This window comes from Spermophilus citellus, assembly GCF_964194105.1.
Source record: "Spermophilus citellus genome assembly, chromosome: 6".
NCBI lineage: Eukaryota > Metazoa > Chordata > Mammalia > Rodentia > Sciuridae > Spermophilus > Spermophilus citellus.
Window position 1 is genome coordinate 162,647,313 of NC_138187.1, and position 26,858 is coordinate 162,674,170.

At 50.7% G+C, this 26,858-nt stretch overlaps 1 protein-coding gene across 1 annotated transcript; it reads right to left on the minus strand.

The window, feature by feature from the left end:
* Positions 1–289: 289 nt before the first annotated feature.
* Positions 290–3,799, minus strand: LOC308651914 (lymphotactin-like). The gene is made up of 3 exons (XM_081299494.1): positions 3,570–3,799; positions 1,284–1,398; positions 290–540 (listed from the first exon to the last, which is right to left on the minus strand). Exons 1-3 carry the CDS (start codon positions 3,628–3,630, stop codon positions 375–377), a joined length of 342 nt encoding a protein of 113 aa, XP_081155620.1. The 5' UTR covers positions 3,631–3,799; the 3' UTR covers positions 290–374.
* Positions 3,800–26,858: the final 23,059 nt, after the last annotated feature.

The window sequence follows — 26,858 nt, forward strand, 5'->3', positions numbered from 1 at the left end:
AAGGCGAGGTGAGGTAGAGCTCGAGTGCCTTCGCACTGCGCTCCTGACATCACAGGGGGACCCTCAGGGGTGAGTTGGGCTTTCCTCAGACACACCTGGTGGGGACCGCCTCCCCGGGATGCCATGGGACCTCAGAGAGGCGCACTTAGGACAGAACGTCAGCGACACGTGACCTTTCCCTCATATAAGAGTCGGCCAGAGAACCATTCGCAACAATAAATATTTATTAATTACAGAAGGTAAATGAATACAAAAGTCATTAAGATAGAAACCCAGGGAAATGGTTTTATTCAAGCAGCACTTGCGTACAAGGTGAGCGTAGCCTAATTAGTCCATGAGCTTGTACCGGGAGCTTGGCGGCAGCTGGGAGACCACTACCTGGACGGGGTCCCGGCCGTGTTGGTGGGCTGGGCCCTGGGGGTGCTGCTCTGGAGCTTGTTCCTTTTGGTGGTGGACCTGCTGTCCACGCTTTTGACCGCTGACTTCACCCACTCGGCTTCTGGATTAGCACATACTTTCAGGCCACGTTTGGTAATAAAACTGTAATGCAAGAAGAGAGAGAGTCGGCCACAAGCTCTGAGCCCTCAGGTCAGGAGCCGTCCACAGACTTGAAGAGCTCTCAGGCACAGACTAGCAGAAGAAGTGACCCTTCAGACCAGGACACCACAGAGGAACAGCTCCCTCTCTGGCTTCAGCCCACAGGACCGTGCCCCCAGGAGTGCCCAGAGCCTTCCCACCGCCCTGCCTCCTCAGTTCTACCAGGTGTCACACCTGGCCTGGACCCTAGTGACCAGCTGTTCAATTACTATGCATCTGCCTCTTTCTCAAACCTAAACATACTAATTTTTTGGATTGAAGTGATTTCTTTATTTCAATTCCTTTGGGCAACTCTGTACCAGGGACAGCTGTTCCTCCTGCAAAGGAGATCCTGGGGAGGGACCGGCTCTGCAGGCTGCTCCGCACCCTGTGCCCCAAGACTGCCCAAGCGAATGTGGCCTGGCTGCCGTCTCTGCACTGGCCTCAGACTGGGCACAGCATTCACCTGCTCTGCTCTTAGGTCAAATCAGGAAAGAGGACTCAGATTCCTATTTGGGGTTAGACTTTGGCAATGACCATCATTTGGTGGGGCTGCGTGAAGGCATGACGAGGGGGCCAGGTAGAGGGCTGTGGGTCAGGCTGTGGCTCTCCTCCAGTTGACCGGTGTCCTCTGAGGCACAGCACCCACTCTGCTCCCTCTCCGTATTGCTGTCCACCCCACCAGGCCCTCTGTGGGAGACACTCACATCACGGCCCTCACGGAGCCCTCCTTGATGGTGTAGGTCCTGATCCTGTTGATGGGCAGCCGCGGCGTGGACAGCTTCACACAGATGCTCCTCTCAGGGACTTCACTGCCCACACCTGGCGAGAGGAAGCAGAGAGAGAAGATGGTCAAATTCAAGGCCATGGTATTGTTTCAGGAAATTTGTGGTGAGAACAATTAAATTGTCATTGTCATATGGCATGTGTGTGTTTTCACAGAGACACCGTGATGGGCAGCACACGGCCCAGTGATGCCCACTCATTCAGGGACACACAGCTCTTGCCGAGCGAGGCCTGTTGTGTTCCGAGGGTTTCGGGCACTAAGATGGACAGAGGTGGACCCTGGTTTCATGCAGCATGTCTTCAAGGGGGGTCAGGTACAGAACAGGTAAACAGAGAATTTCCAATAGCTGTGTTACCGTGCTGCCTGTGAGATGGGAGGGTCGTGTGACAGAGAGTAAGGGGACAAGGCGGCATTCAACGGGGAGGCAGCTCATCTTTAACTAAAGAATAGATAAAGGTGTTCTTGTTTCATGGCAAAATGTGAAATAGAGTGAGGGAGGGCTTCACCCTCAAAGGAGTGGCCGAGAGGAATTCAACTGGTGAGTTTAAAGGACCATCTTACACTGCAGAGGGGAATGGTCTTGGGAGGGTTAGCCATATAAATGGTTGGGCAAGATCTAATCAAAGTTTCCGAGGGCCCATTTTCTCCTTATCTGTGGATACTGGGTGTGTTCAAAGAAATCTCCACCACAAGCACCTCAAGCAGCGGCTGATAAGGCTCAGGTTGGGGCCAGAGGCTTTCTAAGAGCGTGCAGTGGACACCAGGCTCCTGCCCGGTTCCCGTGCCAGTCTGCACGCCCTCCCTCTTCTACCGTTGCTGGTTTGTTTTTAACGCTGAGCTGCCTCTGAACTCAGTAAAAATAAAAAACCTGGCTTGTTTTTCTCTTCCCTTCACTATTTAAGAAGCCATTTTTCTCTGTGTGAGTGTCTAACAGGGCCACCAGGACCCAGAGCATCCTACTGCCCTCTAAACCACAAAAGCTTTTGCTCACGCTCAGTGATGTTGTGTGTCTGTTGTTAGTTGTTGAAGTTTGAGTCAAAGCAAAGATTGTTCTGCCCAGTTCTGAGCCAGTTCTGAACACAAGAAGCTGAGCACCAGGGGATTATAAAGCTCCTTCAGTAGGAAACTTGGGAATCTGAGGCTAGTGTCTGTGGCTCTCGGCCGCTCACAGAGCATCACGGCCCTGCCCAGATCTGCATCCCACCAAATGTGACACCTGTCATCTCAGAAAAATGCCAGCCATATGGCCACATGTGGCATAACTCAGTGGTCATGATCTATTTTGTTTCATCGATATTTTGTTCTGCCCAATGTCGAGGAGTCCTGGTCTTTGCCTCATTTACTCACAGACTCTTTACCAAGTTATGGCCTTATATTCCAAATTTACCAATAGGATACGGAAAAGTATGAAATAATTCCAGCCAGTAGGAGAAATTGATCCTTCGAGAAATGCCTGTTGAATGCCCAGACAAGACTCAGGGAATCTGAATCTTCTCTGGACATGACTTGCAGGTTTGTTGGATCATTTATAAGGTATTGATCTACCTGTTCACACCATGTAAGCTCCTACAAAATCAAGATATTTATCCTAAATAGTAACACTTTTAGCAGTAATAATAGACTTTTCTGCTTACTTAAAGGTGATTTGACTTTCTGGATTTGAAGGTATGAGTTTCCACTTTTAGTTTGATTTTAATAAATATAAAACATTGATTTGCTTCAGAACATACATCCTCAATCTTATTCCCACACTATAATGGAACCCAAGATTTTGAGAATTTATCAAGATCAATAGTAAATGAGTAAAAGCCACAAATGCATTTATAATCATCACCACCATCTGTAGCTACCCTTAATCAAAAATCACCATTTATAAGGAGATTTGATGTGAGTAAATAAACGAGTAATCCATAAATAAGTAAATCAGAAGATCATTTCATTTTAATACTAGGTGGGTATTAGTATAATTTAGAGATAAATGAGCACAGTTTCAAAATGGTTAAGAAATTTACTCCAGGTCACCTAATTAGGAAGAGCTAAAGCCCAGCAACTAACTGAGTGCTCTCTGTCTTGGGAGTCTACAGGGTCCGGTCCCCTTTTGCATATGGGAAGTTATGGGCTTAGACTGGGAAAGCAGTAACTCCAGTCAAAACCTGAGTCAACCCCCATGTGTGCCCACCCTCCGGCAGCCTGCCCCTCCACTCACCGTCCACAGTGCATGCGGAGAGACAGCAGATGCCCAGCAGGGCCAGGAGGAGAAGTCTCATGGCTGGGGTCTTGCGGAGCTGTTCAGGAGACTGAGGGTCGGCTCCCCGCCGGCCTCTTTTATCCCTCCATGGTCAACGCAAGGCACTTCCTGTGGTGAGGGGGCTTTCGGGTGGGTGTGGAATAGCGGAAAGTCTTTGCAACACCAGTGCTTTTGATCTTAAAACAGAAGGTTCCTTTGCCCCTTCACACTAACCCCACACCCTGTGGCCTTCTCCTCTCCTCCTGTGGTTAACGTGTCAGTGAAACCAAATTTCTACCTAGAAGAAAACGGGCTGTCTCATCTCGGGCCGCCAGTCTGAAGTCAGATCTTCCACTGCAGAGATGCCCCAGGCCTATGTCATGGCCCAACCATGGGGCAGAGCGAAGGAAGTGGGGTGCAGTGGTCACCGTGGCCCATCCCACCTGCCTCTGGCCACGGGGCTTCCACGCCAGGCTCAGGAGCCCGGGTTGCCTGCCCACCCCAGGAAGGCAGGGGCTCGACTTCACTGGGTCCTGTTTCTTGGCCTCTTTTATCCTCACTCCTCTCCTCACCCTTTGTCCCGTTACTCCCATTTCTCTGCCCCTCTCTGCCCCACTGCCCAAGAAACACTCACGTAAGTGTGAGCTTGTCTCTCTCACATGTGCTTTAATGGAAACTTAATATATATCTTAAACAGCTACTGCCAAGTTGTCCTGCACCAACTGCATTTGAGAAAAAGAAAAAGATCTGTAAACTGGCCACTCTGACAGTTGCTATTTTTAGTGTTTTCCCGATGAGTACGGGGCTACATGTTTGCATAATTGTGATCAATGTAAGTGCTGTCTAACATCAACTTCACATCTCCCTGTCCTTCTTCAACCTCCACGCCTCCACTTCAAGCAAACATAAGCCTGTTCGCATTCAACCGTCCCCTTACAACTGACTGTGACATGATCTGGTCTATAAGATCAACTCTCATTATTGCACACAGACATATGCCCCTCTACCATCAGAAGTGGGTGCTGGGTAAAGTCCCTTAGTCATCTTTATAGCTCTTGCTGTCTGTTGCCCTCGGAACCTTCCAGAACGGGCTTCAATTGACAGTGCCCCCAGCAGGACTCAGCACACCATGGTGCTACAGCCTTTCGACACTCAGTTTTTGTTTCTTTTTATTTACGTAAGCATCAACAAAAATGTATTTATTGAATATGTATTATATATAGTTAGAGGTTTTGCCATTGCTATTAGGATTATGAAAATAAATTCCTGTTTCCATGGAAATTACAGGGTAATCTCTAAGAGATTTTTCATTGCTGACATTTAATTTTCCAGCCAGACTTCACCCTGAACTTCAGAATGGCTTTGAAATTATGTCTGCTCTGGACACCTCCTCCATCCAACCTACTTACGAGGACCAATGTGCTCTCGTCCTTCCATTTGCAAATACAGACATGTGGGGGTCACCTCAGACTCACAGGGAAAGGGAACTCTTACACATGGCCGGTGGGAATGGAAACTCATATAGCCATTAGGGAGGACGGTATGGAGCTTCCTCCAAAGCCCAGGCGCAGGACTGCTGTGAGACCCAGAGATACCCTTGTGTCCAGGGAGGGGACCAGCTGCTGGAGACACACCGGCACTCCTATACCATGGCAGCACCGTGCACAGCCACCAAGGCGTGGAGTCAGCCTGAGCCCATCAGGGGGCCCAAGTGGACAGGGAAACGCGTGTGACCTCCACGGATGCTACTCAACCACTACAGGGGTCCCGCCACCAGAGATAACAGGAAGAACCTATAAGACATTACCTTCCGCCATGTGCCAGGCTCAGAAAGACAGAACCTTGTGGTGGGAAGACGTAAAAGTTGACCTCACAGCAGCCGAGAGCAGAATGGTGGTCCCCTGGGGCTGGGGATGCGATGGTGGTAATGTTAGTCAGAGGACACAGAATTTCAGTTAGATGAAGAAATAAGCTCAAGAGATCTTTGGTACAAGATGGTGACTATAGCTACTGATACGTCATATTCTTAAAATACGCTGAGCGTCTCCACCACAGAAACGGCTGTGAGGTGTGCGTGTTAGATTCAGTCACTCCACTGGGGACACTATATGTGTTTCAAAACATCATGTTGTGCCCACTAAATGCCTGCAGTGTTTTCTGCCCATTTAAAAGGTAAATAAAATAAGTAATAAAAACAGAAACATAAGAGGAGGAGATGGTGCCTTGGCTTTCTCCAGTTTTTGATGAAATAGTCTGACCAAAGGCTGTTTTCATTTAGCACATTGAAATGGAGTTTCTTAAACCCTCAGGGTAAATTCTCACTTTGTCAAAAGATGGGGTCCTGCCTCTGCTGCAGAAGAACAGTCACCCACAGGGCAACAGCACAGAGCCCAGAAAGGAGGGCACCTGGAGGTGCCCCAGAATCCCTCATCTGCTTCTCCCCTCCTCCTCCTGGATGCTGCCCGGATGGGTCAGAACACCCTGAGGCTTCTCTGTTTCCAAGAGGATCTGAACTCTTCCCACTGTCCACCCCACGGTCCCCCAAGCCAGCACCACCTCTCCCCTGGGTCAGTGGATCTGGATCCATGTCCCACACCTGCCGCGGAATCCTATCAAACCGCCAGCCACACCACGTCGCTCCTCTCCAGAACATCGCCCCCTCTCCAGAGCGTCCCCCCTCTCCAGAGCGTCCCCCAGTGGTCGTCCACCTTTGTGAGTCACATCCAGAGTCGTCACAAGGTCTTAGGCACGGCCATGGGCCTCCCTGGCCCAGGCTGATCTCTCCTGTTCACCTCAGGCCATCTCCTGCCACCCCTACCCCCTGGCTCCACTGCGGCCTGGGATGTGGCTTCCTCACGCGCAGTCTGGCCCCTCCTTCCATCCACCAGGTCTTGGCTTCCTCTGGTCTCTTTCCTGCTCCATTTTTATCCAGAGCACCTGGCGCCTTCTGATGTAATGACATTTACTTTTTGGCCCCTTCACTGCCCACCTCCTCCCATGAGTTCTTTGTCTGGTCATTGTTGTCTTCCTAACCCTAACCCTAACCTAACCAATTCAGATGCCGGATGATCCTAGTGCGCATGACTGAGCCAGCCCAAGAGTGTGAGTGCGCCGTGCACACGCAGAGTGAGCTCTCACACCTGCCCGTCCAGCACCGTGCACTGCTAGGTTTGCGCGTGCCTGAGCGGAGCAGTATGACTGGGTGCTGAGGAGAGCGCTGGTTGTGGAGGGAAGGAGACGGCAGGGGTGCAGGACAGAAGCAAGAGGCCCTCGCTCTCTTCCCTCCTGCTCTGAATGTGTTGATTCCCTCCCATCAGCCTGTGGTCCATGTATGGATCTCCTCTCCTGTGGAACCTGTGTCGTGGATTTCCCGGTTTTTCTGTTAGGAATTCTCTTCCTCTTGCTGGGTGCCCCTCACAGGTGTTGGGAACACGTCTCTCGGTCCTCACGGGTGGGTCTTTTCACTACCTCTATGGGACAAAAACCCGAGGAACAAAGCCCCCTAATTCTAACATGGTCCAGTGTTTTGTGGTTTGTCTGTGGTTAGTGCCGTGGTGCCTTCCCACATTCTTCTTCACCAAGGGCAGAGAGTTTACCTCTTTTCTGACAAAAGGGTTTAAATTCTTGCATTTGGCGTTTGCATCTTCAGCCCCACTGGTGTTAATTTCATGCATGTCACGTAAGACGGGGTCCCGAGGAAGTTTTCTCCACACGACAGCGTTTTCTCACTCTGGTTTGGAGTGGTCCCCTCCCCACACCGCCTGGCACACAGCCAAGCTCCACACGTGTGCTTCAGACCCCTCTGTTCCACGGCTGGGTGTGTCTGTGCCCCATGGCCCCACTCAGACTCAGCAACGACAGCCGGTGGCTGAGCTGCGGCCAGCAAGCCCCCTTCCTCACCTTTCTCCAACTCACTGGTAGTCATGAAAATAGAATCAGACCACAGTGAGACCCCAGTTCCCTTCCATTCAAATGGCCAAGCTTGATAACTCTGAGATCAGTCCTGCGACGGCAAAACGCGGAGCAACGTGGGTTACTAGGGCCGCAGGAAGCAGCAGGACACACTGAGAGCAATCAGGCATTGTCACATAAAGCTGATCTTCTTTCTGCACGGTGTGAGGGTCCGCACATCCACCCCACAGGTGTACCCAGAGCCACTCGTAGACGGAAGTGCTTCTGGACGTCGCAGCGTTCAGGTGAGGGTAGATTGGCCACCGTACATGGTGCGATTTGGTTATTTGGATTAATAGGCTGCTGTGTAAATGTGAGGAAGGCCTAGCTGTGCCCCTGCAATCAGGCAGGCATTCCTGAACACCATGTCTTGGGGACTGTCCTCCCAGGGTGGCCAGGAAGCCACAGGCCACGGCCTGAGAGAGCCTGAGCCTGGAAAAGTGACACCTACTGTCAACCACCCAGAGGTGGCACCTGCTTGTGGCCACATTTTGTTAGTGAGGAACAGTTACCTGGCCCTGTCCAGAAGCCAGGGTTGGGGAGAGGAGTGGGTGGGGTCGCTCCTGGGAAATACAGGCCACGCCCGTGCCTGGAGCAGGGCTAATAGGCGCTGGGGACCTCCGACCCCCACCACAGCCGCTGCCCATGGTCATCTGAGCGTGCTCCTCAACTTCAATGTAAAGATTAAAAGCAAAAGAAAGATCCCTGTGGTCATGACTTCCTTTGAAACATGCCGTGTAAGTACGCTATCTCTTAAATTGTGTCTAGTTTCCCCCCAAGATTAAAAGATTAAAAGAATACAACACTGTACTCTTCTGATACAGTGCTGATCAAGATAAAGTGAGATAAAGAAATCTAGACACTATAGAAAAGTGTTTTTAAAGTAGTTTTCACCCAAATCCAAACTTGACCACTGTGGTGAACTGTCCTCCGAACACCTCTCCAGGTCAATGGGCCTTCGCAGGTCCGTCAGCCGACCACGCCGCGGTGCAGATTCACTGAGTATGTGCAGCGTGTGCGGCGCTGTGGCCTCGACACACTCATCCTTAGGTCAGCACCATGAACTGACTGGATCCTCACCTCCATTTTACACACGAGAACGCGGAGCTTGAAGAGGTGAGTGGCCCGCTCACACAGGCTGGGCGGAGATAGAGCTGGACACTGCAGGAATAGGACACCACTCTCAAAGCCAGGGCTGCCAGGCTCCAAGGCCAAGCCACTGAGGCGCGCCTGGCAGTGCACTCGTCAATGGGCACACACATTTCCCTGAACTCAACATGGTCTCTTCCTTGCAGACATACAGCTTTCTTTCCAAGATTAGGACGAGGCTGGCTGGCAGACTGAGGCCACACAAGACAGCTCTCAATGGCCACTACTCGTGCATTCAAAGTGAGATTTGTCAACTGAAAGTCAACTCTGGATATTGCTGCATACGGCATGAAACTGGCTGTGGCTGGAACAAACCGGACCTGATTGACCCTCCCACTACTACTGTATGAAAGCACCCCTTCTCCCTGGTCCTTACCAGTGCTGGGTGTCATCGGTCATTTTAACCAGGGAAGCTGATCATGTTTATGAATTTCCCATGAATTCCATTTCACTGGACTGTGTGCCCCTTTCTTTTTTCCTTTCTGAAAGAATTTTCATCACAAGTTTTTTTCTCGTAAGTTTCCAACAAGAGCAAGGCCAGTCGTACATGAAGTGACGGCCCTTGGGGTGCCTTCCAGCAGGGGTGGCAGACCCTGCTTGCAAACCTCCAGGCTGCCTGTCCAACAGAACTTCAGCCCGGGTTAGGGGAACCCTCTGGACCGCTCCTTTCTCTCCTCAGGTCTAGCAGGGATCTCTGCGAGCACGTCCTGTGGCTCTGACATTCAGGAGGAGGTTCGTCCAGCCGCAGTGAATAGAACACCCCTCTCTTACTCAGGGCTCTGCCACGGTGTGTCCCTTGGCTGTTACATGGGTGCCTTGTCCAAGAAGCAGCCCTGGAAAGCCAGGACAAGAACCCCGTTTACACCATGCTCTTTCTCTTTCACCCTGTTAATCAAACCACAGACTGTCAGGTAGACAGGATGCAAGGAAGGAAGTTGGGTAGTTTGTAGGTAAATTTTTACCTTCAAGTTCAGGTTAATGAAAAGGCAAAGAAGAGTGTGAGAGAGCCGCACGTGATATGTGAGCGAGTGGACAGTGCGCTGTGTAAGACACTGTCTTAGAAACAGGAAGAATTTTAAAAACAACGCATGACTCCTGCTGGGAGAGGGATGTGTGAATACGAGTGTTTTAGATTTCTCTGCAGTGTGAGCCGTGCTGCGCAGCCTCATCCATTACTTGAAATGAAACTTTGAGTGTCTGGGAGCCCCAGATGGTTAAGGGAGAAGCAAGACATGCCCCTTTCTCAGGCATTGACCCCGGGCTTGGTTACGACACCGATGATAGACCAAACAGCCCTAAAGCAGAACAGGTGCCTCAGGAAGTGCACAGAGAAGCTGTTCTGTGATCCCATCAGTGGGAAGGGTGGGCCTAGAGCCTTTCCTGGACTGTCTTACACCAAGCTCCACTTCTGCCCATTGTTGGATGAAACGCAGTGGGGACGCTTCTTTTCTCATTAATTGTGGAAACTCCATGTATCAGGATCACGTGGTATGATAGCCTGCTGAAGGCTCTGAGCAGTCTGCCACAGGAGGCTGACCCCACGTTTCCTGAACTTCGCTGACCACAGAACCCTTTCCATGGAAGACTTCTCCTAGAGACACATTTCAGACCCTAGTCTAGGAGGGTGATCCTAAAAGTGCAGGTGGGAAGCCGTGGGTGCTAAGTGCAGGGGTGTGCACCCTAGGGCCTGCCCTGGAGTGAGAGGAACGGGAGAGCTTTGCGCGGTGAACTCAACGCAGGGGTAGACGGAGCCTGGTACAGCACAGAAACCCACCTGTAGTGTACATTTTTCAGGGGCAGTCCCCAGCTGGGGGACCAATCTTCTCTCTGGGGTACTTTTCTTCATGATTATTTTCTGCTTCTGCTTATCTCCCAATACCAGGTAATGTGCAATTGGACCTCTTGTTTTTCCAATGGTTTCAAAAAAAAAAGTCTGGCCTTATTCAGAAACCACTTAAAACAAGATAGAATAGGAGAAGAACGGGCAATTGTGCCTCGTCCCAGGTGCTTGTGATGAAAAGACGACACTCAAACGCAGACTCATCACTGGGAAGGCTGCAAGATCCTGTGACCAGGGAGTGCTGTGTGGCTGTCCTCAGAGGCTGGGTGGGTTCTGTGGGTAGCCAGGACTGATGGTCAGGGGCCAGATGAGCTCGGGTCCCCTGCTCCACGTCTGAAGCAGCATGCGTGGCACTGGGCTCTGAACCCCCAGCCTGGAAGACCCGTCCATCCTCCCCATGGGAGGATCAGTCACAAGACCTGACCTGCTCACCGCAGAATACAAGCCCACGGAGTAGCTCAATTGCCAACTTGTCAAATTAGCTAAAAAAAAAAAAATTGAATTTTAAACTTTATAGAAAAAAATCAGTATTCTTTTCTAGTAGAACATAATGAAAAACACCATTAAATCCTTTATGTTTGATCTTTAGTTTTAGTACCTCTGGCCAATAGCTTTTACCAGAACCAGGGGTCTGGGAGTGCATGGATTAAAGGGCGGGTGGCATTGGACGTCTGAACACAGTAGCAAAGCTGACTGTGGAAACAAATCAGCCAAAGGTTGACTGATCAGAAGCTGGCCCCCCTCGGCCCCGGTAGCACAGCAGCTCTGTCCCTGCAGTCACCTGCCTGTGGTCATCCACAGTGCTGGTCACAGCTGCCAGCCACAGGCACCATGCTGGGTATTGTTGCTCTTTCCCGGCTGGAGCATGGAACCCGCATGTTAAGACTTCATTTCACGACCAAATCCCCAGCACCTATAATGTAGGAACTCAGTCCATATTCATTGATACCATAAGGGAAAATAAACTAATGTTCTTGTTGTCTTCTTCCTCCTCCCAAGAACTCAAAATAGAAGCACTGCTCAAGAGTTTTTCAGTTTAATTTGGTGATAGATACTTGACACAACTACTGTCGCTATACAACAAAGAACAATGGGAAAAGAAGCCAAAAGACACAGAGCTGCACTGCACTGTGATAATCCCCCCTCATCCACCATCTTTAATGAAGGAGAACAAACCAGAGTGACCAGCAACCCCGCAGCACAGTGTCCACCCTGCCGCAGCCCTCAGCAGGGCGCAGTGGAAGTCAGGATCTGAGGCATAGGATGTGTGACATGGCTACGACACGGTGCCACCTGTGCTCTGCCATGCCTGTCGTAGGTAACAGACGTGTGTCGTGTGCACATCATGTACACATTGTCCCAGCTGAGGACCAATGGCAACAACAGAGAGAAAAGGGAACACTTAAGGCAATACAAGCACTTTTAGCAAAAGTCAGCTTTATTTTTCAAGTGGTGATAATTACACAGTAGTATCACACCCCATCAAAGAAGGGGTCAGTAGGCATACGCTGTGACAAAAGGGTCCCTCGAAGTTGTGTGTTCACTCCAGGTGTTGATAAGAGAAATGCCTTGTATCTGGTCCAGTAATGAAGGATGGCTTTATGTGGAAGTGGTATTTCTAGAAATGCAAAGTTTATTCCTTATTATTGAAAAATGATTGGTTTTTTTGTATGAGCAATGTCTGACTCCTAACCACAGAAACTTATTTGAAAAGCAGATGATCAAAAAGTGAAACTGAAATCACCTCTAAGGCCTCTGCCCGTGGACAACCACGTCCAGCCTTTGATGTTGGTCTGTCAAGAACATGTCCCTCATTTAGTACAGACAGGGGTCGGAAGTAAAGTGGGCCCTGTCCACTGTTCCTTCGCCTGTCTTCTCACCAGCCATTCACACCACGAGCTATTCCACAGGTCTAAATCGGAATCATCTTTAAGGGCCACAGAGAGCCCCCTTAAGGGCGGTGATGAGGGTCCCTAACACTTTCCTGTTGGTGGGCACTTGGGTAACTTCGCGGGTCGGGAGGCACCACCAAGGTGGCAGACGATGTGCTTCCAAATCTGTGCTCTCCAGCCACTTCCTCAGGCAAAGGCCTGGCAGCACCCATCCTGGCTGAACAAGGGTGCCCCTGGGGTTCCAATCCCAGAGGGCACCCTGGGGAAAAGCAATGAAGCCAAGTCTGTTCATTTTTGATAGAGTAGCACACAGTTGTGGTAGAAGTGGCCTAGTGACAGCCCTGGTGGTGCTGCTCAAGCTGGGCTCATCCTGGAGGACAAAGCCCTGCAGGAGCAAGTCTCCCGGCTGCTGCAGCAGTGAGCTGCCATCTCTGCCTCTCACGGGCAGGCACACACCATCACAGGGCCTTCCCTCTCTCCCTCTCCCTCCCTCTCCCTCCCTCTTCCTCTCACTCCCTCCCTCCCTCTCTCTCTCTCCCTCCCTCTCCCTCCCTCTTCCTCTCCCTCCCTCCCTCTCTCTCTCCCTCTCTCTCCCTCTCCCTCTCTCTCCCTCTCCCTCTCCCTCTCCTTCCCTCTCCCTCCCTCTTCCTCTCACTCCCTCCCTCCCTCTCTCTCCCTTCCTCTCCCTCTCTCTCCCTCTTCCTGTCCCTCCCTCTCCCACCCTCTCCCTCTCTCTCCCTCTCTCTCCCTCTCCCTCTCCTTCCCTCTCCCTCCCTCTTCCTCTCACTCCCTCCCTCCCTCTCTCTCCCTCCCTCTCCCTCCCTCTTCCTCTCCCTCCCTCCCTCTCTCTCCCTCTCCCTCCCTCTTCCTCTCCCTCCCTCTCCCTCCCTCTCCCTCCCTCTCCCTCCCTCTTCCTCTCACTCCCTCCCTCCCTCTCTCTCCCTCCCTCTCCCTCTCTCTTCCTCTCCCTCCCTCCCTCCCTCTCTCCCTCTCCCTCTCCTTCCCTCTCCCTCTCTCTCCCTCTTCCTCTCACTCCCTCCCTCCCTCTCTCTCCCTTCCTCTTCCTCTCACTCCCTCCCTCCCTCTCTCTCCCTTCCTCTCCCTCTCTCTCCCTCTCCCTCTCCCTCCCTCTCTCTCCCTCTCCCTCTCCCTCCCTCTTCCTCTCCCTCCCTCTTCCTCTCCCTCCCTCTCTCTCCCTCTCCTTCCCTCTCCTCTCTCTCTCCCTCCCCCTCTCTCCCTCTTCCTCCCTCTCCCTCTCTCTCTCTCCCCCTCTTCCCTCCCCCTCTCTTTCTCACACACACAGAGGCATGTACACACACACCCACCACTACCATGGGGTCTCTCTCCCTCCCTCCCCCTTCCCTCTCACACCCCCTCTCTCATACACCCACCCCTATCCCAGGGTCTCTCTCTCTCTCTCTCTCTCTCTCTCTCTCTCTCTCTGGGGTGCGCATGCACACACCCACCCCTAGGCAGGTCTGGTCTTGCGGATGTGCTCTTGGCTGGGTGTTAATTACATCACATTAGTGGAATCCACAATAGGTCTGTGTGGTTTGTTGAAAGTGAACCAGAGCTGCAGTGAAACCTCGTCACCACTGGTGAGGGATATTTTAAAACCATTTGTCCTTAGCTCAGACCACCCTCAGGCATTCCACCCCTCAGAGGCTAAACTTAGTCACCTGCACCCAACTTTCTCCACCTCCGCTTGCCCTCTCTAACTTCAGGGATCAGGTAAGCAAGATTTCTTGTCTCAATGTGTCTGCTCCCTCCATGTTTCCAGAAGTCCTGACACCAAGCTATGTAAGACAGTTCAACCATCTGTTCAGGCTCAAAATCTACTTTTGAAAAGACAAAGCAGAAACCACAGGGGTCTTGCCTTCATTTGGCATGGGAGTCGGTAAAGGCAGGGACTTGAGGAAACTTTCATTATAAAAGCCCTACACTTCATTTTTTTAAAACATTTCTTTCACTTTTACCCTTTAACACTGAGCATTGATTGGTATGGAAAAAGCCGTGTGCCGAGAATCACCATGGGAAATTACAGGACAGAACTTTCCATTCCAGAGGCCCTCAGGGAAAAGATTTCTTACTGCAATCCTGTAAAAGGCCATAATTTTTCATTTGAACATGTACTAAAGTTTTATGGTAGGAAAATTTCTACAGACAGGTTTATGCCCAAGGAGACAGCATCCATGCACAAACATAGAACTTAAATGTCTACTCAACAAGGGCTGGGAGGCTGGAGGTTTTTAGACCACAGCAAGAAGAATCCCAGATGATCCTCCAGTACTGGAGAGGGTTGACTTTACATGCTGCGCTGGGTCAATCTAGGAGAAGTGGAAGAAAACCATGGAGGAGAATAATCTAGTTATCTAATTTATCCACTCCCCAAGGCATATGGAGATGCCGTGATGTTGAGCCCTTTAACCCCATGGTAAAACCAAGAAGTCTATTGAAGTGGTAGAAATACATACGTAAAGCTTCAGACTCCAGAATACCCAGTGTCCACCATTTTCAATTTAATATAATCTTGTTGGTTTGTGGAATATCCACCTCCAAGACTCTGGAACTGACCACCATGTTTACTCCTGGTTTTATCACCTGGCCTTCTACAAGCTCTGCAGTGCATTTACTCTCCCTGCCTCCGTTCCCCATCTATATAAAATGGAGGTAATACCACTAAGTGCCACGTGAGCTGTTGCGAGAATTAAATGAGTTAGCACATGCAGATTGCTTAGAATCGTTCCTAGCATGTGCTGAGCCCTCAGTGTATGTTGGTTGGTGTGATTAACACAGTGTTGATATGATGCAAAATCCTATGTTCCTGAGAGTGAAAGTTCTTGAACGAATATTTTAGAGTCACATAGTGAAAGTTGACCCAGTAAAGAGAGAGCCAAACACTTGATTTTGCTTAAATGACTGAACAACTGGAGTTTTTCCTCATTTATCTAGATACCTAACCTTCCTTTTTATTTTTTGCTTTTCACATTTAGCATTTGAACACAAAACTGTGGGTAGGCATAATCTCTGTTCCTACATGGTTTGCTGCTCTTTGTCTCTGGAGACTGGGAGTGAGGTGTGGGGAGGGATCTGCCTCTCGGTAGAGCACATTTCTGTATCGCAATTGCATTAATTCCTTCCAGATTTCTCCACCCAGGGTTGCCAAATGAGATACAGCATTCCCAGTTACATTTGAATTTCAGATAAACAGCAAATCTTTTAAGCATAAGGATATCCTAATTATTGTATAGGATACACTTATGCTAAAAAATCATTTGATGTGTACCTGAAATTCAAATGTCGGTGGGCATCCTGAATTTTTATTTGGTTTACCTGAGCACAGTTCTCAGCTGCTTGTGGCAAAGAGAATATCATTTTCCTGTTGGATTTCATCCCTCAACCAAAAGCTAACTCTCATGCAATGCTAATATGATCCTTTTCTAATATAAGCAATCATACTCTAATTTGTGTGTGATTTTTTAGACTCCCACTCCTCAGCATGGCACTATGTCCTAGTTCATTCGGTGTAAGCAAGTTGGTGGAAATAGAGAGCAGGATAAACTAACGTCTACTATTTTCTGTTTTCTCTAGGACTGGGAATGATTTCAAACTGATAAAGACATAACGAGCCCTTAGAAGCAGGTGGAAATTGCAGAGAGGTGGTGACTAGCAGGAGAGAAGCAAGACGTTTAAGCTCTCGGCAGCCCAGGCCACACTTGGCCCACTGCACAGGGCATCTGAGTGGGACAGGTCTCCCCCACACAGACCACAGAGGTGGGAGCTGACTGGTTTCCACAGGCGGCTGCTGGGACCCTCCCTGCGAAGCTCTGCTCTGCAGCCTGTTGGGGACTCACAGCTGAATCACCACTGAACTTGTGCCTTGGTGCAGGCCCAGCTCAGCCTGGCCTGAGCTGCCTCCTTGCCTCTCTCCCACGTCTGGGCTCTTGGGCTCCCTGGCCAGCCTGAGACAGGAGCCTGAGGCACATGGTTACTGTCCACACCGTCAAACAAGTCTCAGATCTGAACAGCCAGGCTGTCAGCTCCTCCTCCAGGGGAAGACACGGTGGGTTCCAAACCCACAGTGTTCAGTGCGACCTGGCTTCTAGGAGAGAGTCGAAAAGTAAAGGGCCACGATTAGCAAAAAATCACCAAGAAATGTCACGTCAGCTGCATTCTGTATCCTGTAAAGATTGTTACTGTAACACGTGAGCATGTAAAAAATGTCAGAGAGCCCTCAAAGGCTAGGGTTCATAATGAAAATAAGAATTTCTGATTCACTCATTCGAAGCTTTCAGTTTTGCTCCCAAGGGGGGGGGGGGATATACATTTAACTCTTAACTATTTCTGCTGTAGTTACAATCCTCTCTCCCCCTCCCTCCCCCCCTCCCTCTTTCTCCCTCTCCCTCCCCCCCCTCCCTCTCTCTCCTTCTCCACTTACATGCTATACTTATATTGCTATAGGTGACTTTAAGGCATTATCTGTTGACTCTCTTGCTATTAGAATAGATTAGAATTTCCACCTATTTCTCTCTCTCTCTCTCTCTCTCTCTCTCTCTCTCTCTCTCTCTCTCATCATTGTTTTCTGCTGTACTTCATCCTTCCAAAAGAAAAATGGAATTTTATTCAATAATTAAGGGCTATACTATGGAAATGAGTATATATAAAAAATCTATGGGTTTTTATGTGAATTTGTGAATTCAAAGCCCTAAATACATAGGCACATTCATGTAAAATGGTATGGCTTATATGTGGAGAGGTTTCTCTGAGGTGTTTTGGTAGGTATAGGACTAATGTAGAAAAACAGTTAGGGCTAGTTTAGGGATTCAGTATTTTTATCCATATATAGGGATACAAATATGAATATATATGTAAAAATACACATGGAAATATTTAAATGGATATAAATTTGTATATAGTTATTTTTATTTTGAGATGCATGTTTACAATTTGTTTCAGTTATAGTTTATGATTGTGTAATAAATATATAGAGAGAGATGTCTGAGCAGGAGTTTGGTTGCCATTAAGGTATACTCCTCTCTATATAAACACATAGGACTATATCATCTGTGAAGATATATATGGATATTCAAACTAAAAAAAAAAATAAAAGGAAAAAGCAACCCTGGCCTCTGGACAGTTCTCCGGCTCCCTATGTTGAAGATGATCCCTGGTTTCCACACAAGCCCCACCGCTGATTTCATCTCCATGAGGTCCTCACCAGAGCTGGGCTGATGGCAGCAACTCGCTCTTGAGCCTCAAGACTGGGAGCCAGATAGACCTCTCTTCTTTACACACTATCCAGCTTCAGGTATTTTGCCATAGCAACAGAAAACAGATGAATGTAGAACCTTCCAGGTAATCTGTCTTTGTTATTTAAGATGTCTAAAATGATTTTGCACATTAAAGAATCTGAATATTAAGCTTTATTTATTATTTCAATGTGAAAAATAATTAAGGGCTATATTACTGGGAACATTAAAGCCTTGCGACTGCAGATCCAGGTGATATTTAATTATTTCATGCCTTTCTTGGTTCAGGGTCTGTTTTCCTTGGAGCTTTTGATGGACCTTTCTTTTAAATGTCACTCGTCTCATATGCAAACAACCACCAACGCTGGCTTTCTTGGCCAAGCGCTGCCCTCTGCCCAGGCAGGAGTCCTCCCCTGAGCCCTGCTTCCCAGGGTTGTGGCAGGAGCCCACTCCTGCTGTCGGGAGTTAGACCACTGTCTCACAGGGCCCACGTCGCCCCCTTTCTTCCTTTACCCTCCTTGTCTTCCTGGAGCATCTTCAAAAAGCTTTGTAAGGAAGGATTCATGGAGGAGGGAAAAGACAGATGGTGGCTGGCTTTGAGTCCTGGTCCTGGAACGTCTCTGGACTGGATCCTGTGCAGGGCGATGGTGCCCTCCGTGGAAACCGCGGACGGTGTGAGGTGCCTGGGCCTTACCACACACCGCCTTTCCCTGGGGCCTGATTCTCAGCTTGAGCATTTCTACAATCTGATCAGTCTTGGGATGTTAACTTGGAATCTCTAACATCTTTTCTTCTGGGAAAAAAAAATCCTATTAAGTCAAGTGTCTTGCTTGATTTTACTTCAGAATACAAGGAAGGTGACATCTTCATCAAGCACCCACACACTTTGAATCCCAAAGGGGCTGCGCTCTCTTCCGATCCTACATGCTGCCTGCAGCTGTTAATGCCACGGGAGCCTGACCTAAGGACACTCTCCAGGGCCATGGAATGTGGCTCAGAATAGAGGCACAGACCTCTGCCCCTGAAGCCACAGGGTGGACAGCTGCTGTCCAGGTTGCGGTAACAGGACATCTGGGACCAGTTTAGAGAGGAGGAATTGCTATAAGGCAGTCACCGAGCAGAGAAGCTCTCGGGCCGGGAGCAGCTGAGAGACCCCAGGTGGCTTGGCTTCTCTCTCCAGCCCAGGTCCCCTCCCAGCAGGGTAGACTCCTTTGCCTGGACACAGGACACGCGGTACATCACAGCCACCTGGACTCCACTGGGTCTCTTCAAGGTCCCAGCCACACTGGAATCCTTAGGCCCACTCGGAAGTTCCTGGGGGACTCTGAATGAAATGCCCGTTCCCGTATCGAACCCCTGTCACAGGGGAGAACTGACTATGAGAACCTGGCTGCCCTTCGCAAACACCTCTCTAGGGTGGTGGAGGTGGTCTTCAGAAAATCAGAGTGGAATCAGGCAAACAACAAGTGTCTGACAAAACTAGCTCATCAGAGTCAAGCCTAAGAGCTTGCATCACAAAGGCACATTCCAGAACTTACTGAGATTCAGCTAATGACCGGCCACAGGGCTCCTTTCCTTCTCCGCAAGAGCAAGGCCGTCTGGAAGCCCACTCCAGGGAGGACCCAGGTGACAGTGCCACGGAGACAGGGCGCAGAGGCAGGTGGACGGGGCTTCAGAACCTCTGCATCGGCCATCTCTTCTCAAAAGTCAACCCTGGGTCCCCTCAAACAGGAGGCAGAGAATTAACTCGCCCAGTCTTCACTTCACGCAGAACCTCGGGGGCCACTGTCCAGCACCTGGCTTCTCCCACAGGGATCAGTGGCATCCAGGACTCTGCTGACTCAGGGCTCCGCATGCCGTCCCTGCGGCCGGTCACCCTCCCTTGACTACACCTCCAGGTTGCTCTACCTGTGAGGGCCATGGCCCTGCCCTGAGCGGCCATGGCACTGTCTCTCAGTATCCAAGCCCAAGACCCCTGACGTCGTCCCCTACCCCAGTTAGGTCTTCATTGTGACATAAAATATCTCCAGATGGCATCTGCTGAGTGATGGTGCACACTGCAAACTCTGCGGCCATCACAGCAGCTGCCTGGACGTACACTTCCGTTGTTCCTTCATCTCCTGCTCACCCCAACACTTCCTCTCTGCTGTTCCTACGCCAGCAAGCACCGGGCCACCTCCTGGGGACGAGCTTGTGTTCTCCCCTTCCCTGACTCAATGATGGACGTGACATTTGAGAGACCGCCAGAGGCCAGGTGCTGTGCCGGTGGCAGGCTCAGAGGCAGGAGGGCAGCGGGACCCCGAGTCGAGAATCCAGAAGTTTCCACACCATCAATCCTCTCCGGCTCTCCATCAGCATTTCGACTGGCCCTGGTGACCTGTGGCCTCCTGGGCTGTGCCCTGGGTTCCACTTCCTCTCCTGCTGGCCAGCTGAGATGATTTTCCTGCCTGTGGGAGGTGCTGGGGGAGGGCTGGGGGCCTCTGTGCTGTCACCCATTGGGCCCGCTGTGGTAGACCACCTGAAAGCCAGCTGGCCAGGGGCAGGCTGAGTGGGGAGGAAACGGTTGCTATTTTGAAAGTGTCGGTGGAGGAGAGTGCGAGGCAGAGGGGAGGCTCCACCGCCCCGGCCCCCGGCTTTCTCAGCCCTCACGGGGCTGACTTGAAATCTTACTCATTAGACTTTCCAGGCGAAAAGCCAGGGTCATCTGGAGATCCCCGGGCGTGGGACCTCGGCAGCATGGAGCTGGAAGGCTGCGGGGGCCCTGCACAGAGCAGGCCTTGAGAGAAGTGGGGGTCCCAGTGAGCAGCCGTGAGAGAGGAAAAGCTGACCCTGTTCCATTTACGACACCCCGGTCACACCGCGACTCTCCTTGTGATGCCTCATCACAGACCCGTGGTACGCTCCACCCCAGTGTGATCTGTGTGTACCACGTGCTGTGGAGCAAAGCCAGCCATTTCCCCTTTGCCCACTCGCCCTCCTGATGGCTGCAGCTTCCGTGGGTCCTGCCCATGGCCCTGCTGGGTGGGGCTTGGGCTGTACCTGTGACAGGAGGTCCCTCTCATCCTCTGGCGTCAGGCTAGCTGGGATGTCCCTTGAAACCTCTGAAGCATTGGATCGACCCCGAAGGGCCTGAGGGGCCTGAGGGCTAGTGTTCGAGGTGCGGTTACGCGTCTCAATATTCTGTATACCCCAAGTTCCTTGTCCGTGTGGCAGGCGGCATGGGCGATTGAAATGGCTTTGCCCCCCTCACCTCATAACTGACAACAAGTGCTGCACTTCACTCAGTCACATGACCACATTCCATTGAGCATCCATCAGGTCAAGGCCCGGTGACATCCCGGGACAAGGGATGAGCTGAGGAGGAGCAGCTGTAACACAGGGTCGTGATACAGGAATTGAAAAAGCAAAGGGCTTTGTGGGCGCTCAGAGATGGGGCATCTCCTCCTGTAGGGGTGGAAAAGAGGGAACCCCAGGAGTAACCGCAAGATGAGTCTCCAAGGACAAGTGAGGACCTGTCAGGTGACACAGGAAGGAAGGTGCGTCCACATCCCAGGTGAGGAAGCCGATGGCACAGAGAAGATGGGGAGACCAAGGGTGAGAGTAGACGGGCCAGCTGGTTGGGGGGATGTAGACGGCAGAGGTAGGAAGAGGTCAGGGGACAAGGCCCCTCCTGTTACACCAGACTGTGACTTTTACCCTCCAAGTATCTGGGAGCCACATGTAAAGCAGAGTGGTCGTGAAATCAGGGGGCACAAGCTGTCAGCCAGCCCGCCAAACGCACCGCTGGGTCTGGCCAGCTCTGCCCTCGAGTCAGCCATGGAGCAGTTAAGACGGGTCCCGCCTGTTCAAGTGCTATCCTTCTGTCCCACTCTCCCCATGGGTACAGGCTCACTCCTACCCTCGCAGGGAATAACGGGAGCAGTACCGGTAATGCTTGCAAGAGTGTACAGACACATTATGGCTATGAAAACTATTCTTTCTCATGAAATTATTCTATACTGCTGTCAGCAGGACAAGGTCTGAACTCATGCACACATTGAACACACAGCCTTCAGCATCTCAGAGAAGTGTGTGACACTGTCTCTAGTTAGGTCCGGAGAGATTCCGCGACTGCCCAGAGTCACACAGTTGGTAAATAATAGAGCTATTTGCCCCCCAATCTCTCTCTTCTAGTAACAATTCAGCCTCTGCTGATAGCCAGCTCTTGCTACCCATGAGCACTCATGGAGCAACTGGTTAAAATGCACAGCTACAGTTATTACTGCCATTTCCCAGTAATTGAAAATCCTGTTGGCTAAAGATGGCAGTAGTGCTGTGGCTAAGAAGGAAAAACCATTCAACTCAGAGGATGACGGAATCCCTTCCAAATGTGCACTTGGAAGGACGGTGGTGGAAGAGAGCTCTGTGTGCCCTTGCCCACACTTATGTTCATGCGTCTGTGAAACAACTCTGGATCCAGACCTACAGCGTTTCCCCATTGTTCTAAGAACCGTGGCTCCAAGATCGAACAAAGCAAGATCCATGACTCGGTACAGCAGTCATTCTGGGGGAAAGAAAGACGACAGACAGGATTGAATAACACACCAGGAAGTGAACATTACAGGATGGGAGGGGAAGGAAGTGCAATTTTAATTAGGATGCTGGAAAGAGGCCTCATTGATAACAGGGCTTTAGGGCAATCACTGAAGTGAGTGAGGGATGCATGCAGCTGGGGGGGGGAAGAGCTCTCCAGGCTGGCAGGGCACAGCAGGTGCACAGGCCTGGGGCAGGCAGTGTCTGGTGCCCTCAAGACACAGTCAAGACGTCCACCGCAGCTGGTCTGCGGAGAAGCAGGGTAGACGGCGAAGACAGGGAGAAGCAGGAAGCATCCAGGCCCCGACCTCCAAGACTCACCCTTTACTCAGTGGGAAATGAGGTCAGTGGAGCAGGGTGCGAGCAGGTACAGCGCAAGCTGACCAGGCTGCCATAGGCCAGTCTGGCTGTCGGGCTGCCCACGGACACAGGGAGACCAGTGGGGAGGCTCCTGGGGGAGAGGGTGGTGGGTTGGACCAGCACAGTGACAGTACCGAGAGCAGCCTCAAATGTCAGCTGTGTTTCAGAGGCAGGGCTGACAGGATCTGCTGACCGACTGAGAGGAGCAAAGAGTGACAGCTTAGGATGTGGCCCTGCAAGAACAGCATTGCTATTAACTGGGGGACATGGAGGAGTAACTGGCTCGGGGAGAATACTGGGAGCTCGGTGCTGGACATGGTAAGCTTGATATGCTTAGCAGAGGACCAAATGATCACGGAAGGTGACATACACAGTTCAGGAGTTCAGAGGAAGCTTTAGCCTGGAAATAGTCATTGGAGTCATCAGAAAACACGTGGCATTAAAACCAGAGAGACGGGCGAAGCCCAGAGGTGATGAGACTGACAGAAAGAGGTCCAAGGAGGGACCTGGGGAAGTTCCAGAAACTGGGAAAAGATGGAGGAGGACAGCAAGGAAATGGAGCAGTCGGTGCAGAGGGTTCGAGAAGGTCTGGGAGGAGGTGTGGAGACAGCCAGTGTAGACAGAAAAGGTCTGGGAGGAGGTGTGGAGAGAGCCAGTGTAGACAGAGAAGGTCTGGAGAAGGTGTGGAGACAGCCAGTGTAGACAGAGAAGGTCTGGAGAAGGTGTGGACACAGCCAGTGTAGACGGAGAAGGTCTGGAGAAGGTGTGGAGACAGTGTAGACAGAGAAGGTCTGGAGAAGGTGTGGAGAGAGCCAGTGTAGACAGAGAAGGTCTGGAGAAGGTGTGGAGAGAGCCAGTGTAGACAGAGAAGGTCTGGAGAAGGTGTGGAGACAGTGTAGACAGAGAAGGTCTGGAGAAGGTGTGGAGAGAGCCAGTGTAGACAGAGAAGGTCTGGAGAAGGTGTGGAGAGAGCCAGTGTAGACAGAGAAGGTCTGGAGAAGGTGTGGAGAGAGCCAGTGTAGACAGAGAAGGTCTGGAGAAGGTGTGGAGACAGCCAGTGTAGACAGAGAAGGTCTGGAGGAGGTGTGGACACAGCCAGTGTAGATAGAGAAGTTCTGGGAGGAGGTGTGTACACAGCCAGTGTAGACAGAGAAGGTCTGGAGATGGTGTGGAGACAGCCAGTGTAGACAGAGAAGGTCTGGAGAAGGTGTGGACACAGCCAGTGTAGACAGAGAAGGTCTGGGAGGAGGTGTGTACACAGCCAGTGTAGACAGAGAAGGTCTGGAGAAGGTGTGGACACAGCCAGTGTAGACAGAGAAGGTCTGGAGATGGTGTGGAGACAGCCAGTGTAGACAGAGAAGGTCTGGGAGGAGGTATGTACACAGCCAGTGTAGACAGAGAAGGTCTGGAGAAGGTGTGGAGACAGCCAGTGTAGACAGCTTCTTAAAGAGAAGAGTCCTAGACTGCAGTGGCCTCCCAAGGGTCTCCACAGAGGTTAAAGAGAAGGAGGATCGCAGCTGAGGGTGGAAGTGGGCCAGGAGAGTTCAGGAGAGGGTGCTTGGCTTATTCTGCTCTTCAGGTGGGAGCACTGGTCAAGTGTGCGTGCTGGGGGGAAGGAGCCACTGGGAAATTTGACAATTGGGATAATGTCCAGTGCGTTGACCGTGTCCACTGCTGTCCTCCTAACAGTTGGAACCCACAAAGGCACGTCTCTCAGAAACTGATTCTCTGTGCTCCCAACCTTATGACTTCCCCCAGGGACTGACCATATTAGCCATTGGTTTGTGGTTACCCAGTTCCTGGTAGGAGTAAGGGGAAGAAATGATAACTGATATCTTAGTGTCCATAATAATCAGACTTTCCCAGTAAAAGTGCAATTTCATTAAAAGTGCTTTTTATAAGTAGAAATAAAACATAAATTAGCTACACTTCTGTTTTAACAATATAAAAATCCACTATTGATCCAAAACTGAAAGGAAACTCATCTCCAGGCTGAGTTCTCCCCCACCTCCTTCAGATTCTACAGAGGAGCATCTGGTTTAACTCTGGGTATTTATTCAAGGTCTCCTCAGAGTCCCGCGTCTGTGGAGCGTGGTCCGTTCAGGGGATGAAGGCACTGGCTTTGAGATAATTTAATAAACCCAGCTTCCTGCAGAGCAGCCCCTGCCACCGACTGGAGTCCCCGCTGCCTGTTCCCTATCGGGCCTGTGGTTTCCTGCCCGGCTGCAGTTTCGCTTCATGATCAAGTGCCCTCAACCCTCCTTCCTGTGGCTTCAGCCCCTGCTGGAGCCAGGGTGGTGAAGGATGCTGGCAGGCCCTGTCCTTCTCCCCCGCCCTGGGCCGGCCTCCCCTCTGCCTGCCACTGTGGAGGTAGCTGAAGCCCCCTGGTTGTCCCTGGAGGCTCTCCAGCTCCTTCCCGCGCCAGGTGCCTGCGCTGTGCCGGGAGCTGGTTTCAGGTCTTCAGGGTGTGTATCATCCACCCTCCTGCATTTGATTTTCTTATTAATAGTTAAGCATCTTGGAGAGAATAAAGAATAGCTTTAAACTGTTGTTGCCTCCAAGGGTCATTTGGTATTTGATGGGGAAAATCCTTTCTTTCTGTTTCTGTTACAGTATCTACCCACGCACACAGGTTTCCACGTGCTGGGTGCTGGAGCGCAGCAAGTCTAGCCTAAAATTGATGCTGGCTTTCACTAAGTTCCTCCTCTGTGTGCCAGCTCTGGCGAGCATTTGGCACAGAGTGTCTTGTTCTCTGGCTACTCCTGACCAAGGGAAGGACCAGCAAAGGTGAAGACACCTGCCAAGCTGGGCAGCTGATAATGAGTGGTTAGGAACGCAAACCCAAGTACGGGGAATCCAGCACCCACACACGGGGCCACTCGGGCAGGAGAGTCATCTTGCAGGAAAACGCATAAGGCCAGTGCTCCCCCATGGTGCCACCAAGGCTCCAGAGGAGGTCTTGTGGGAAGAGAGCTACCGGACGGGGCACAACAGCTCCTCCAAGTGTCGGGGTTTATCTTAAAGACTGACGAGCATTGTGCATTCTGCTCTCATGTTATGGATACAATGTGTCCACATCACTTTAATACAAAATGGATATCTATTAAAGGGCACAAAAGACAAGTATTTATGAAACAGATGACACACAGTGTAACAATGTCAATTTTCTCCACATTAATCTAGTATTCAAATTCCAATAGGAATCTCCCAAGAATTTTGGGAAGGAATTTTCTGAACTAATTTTTAAATGTGTTTGTCTCAAAGATATTCACTGATGGCTCATGCAATTTCAGAAAATGAAAATAGGGAAAATTTGCCCTATTAAATATTAAAACGAATGACAAAGCCGTAGTAATAAAAATGCCACTGTCCTGATTTAGGAAAGAACAAGAGAGCAACAGAAAGCACAGAATCACAGTTAGAAAAAGGACATGGAGGGAGGGAGGATGGACGGACGGAAGGAGAATGTCTTTGTGACTGGAGTGGGGAAAGGGACTATAACATATAACCCCAAGAATGACTCATTTGAAAACTCTGAGGGGCAGCAGTGGTGAGCTCTGGCCTGGTATTCAGCAGGCCCTGGCTCAGTCTCCAGCTCCACCAGAGAGAAAGTCCGACCTGATTCACTAGAGCTTTCCAGAGCTACAGAGAAACCACGCTCTGCCCCTCTCTCACTGCCCTGTTCCTTCCACCCAGTGTTTTCCAGAAAGTGGCTTTTCACTTTCCAGAAACTTCTTGTCTACTCTTCTGATTGTTGTTCTTTAGGAGGATACTCAGGAAGTTCTGCTCCACCAGGCAGGTCAGAGCCATGTGTGCGCTGCAGGCTCAGCCCCTGAATCGCGTCTAGCACAGAAGAAGGGCATTGACATGGGGGTTCTGAAAATCCTCCAGAGGCTCTTCAGGGCCCTGGGTCTTGTAGGTCCTGCTGTGTTCTACAGCCCCTTACTGCCCTTCTAGCTCTGCTGGACCTGCAACAGTAGCCCCAAAGGCGTCCACGAGACTGCTGTGAAGGGGAATGTCACAGTTTCCACCAGCCAGAAGCCCTGATTGAATTCCAGGGGGGTTATGTTGACTGTGTCTCTTGAAGGCCCTTAGGATAGAATCAAATCCAAAGAGTTGAAAACGTGGGGAAGCAGATTTTCCTTAACGCTATAAATATCACCAGGCACAATGGCACACGCCCGTCATCCCAGCGACTCAGGAGGCTGAGGCAGGAGGATGGCAAGTTCCAGAAGGGCAGCCTCGACAACTTAGT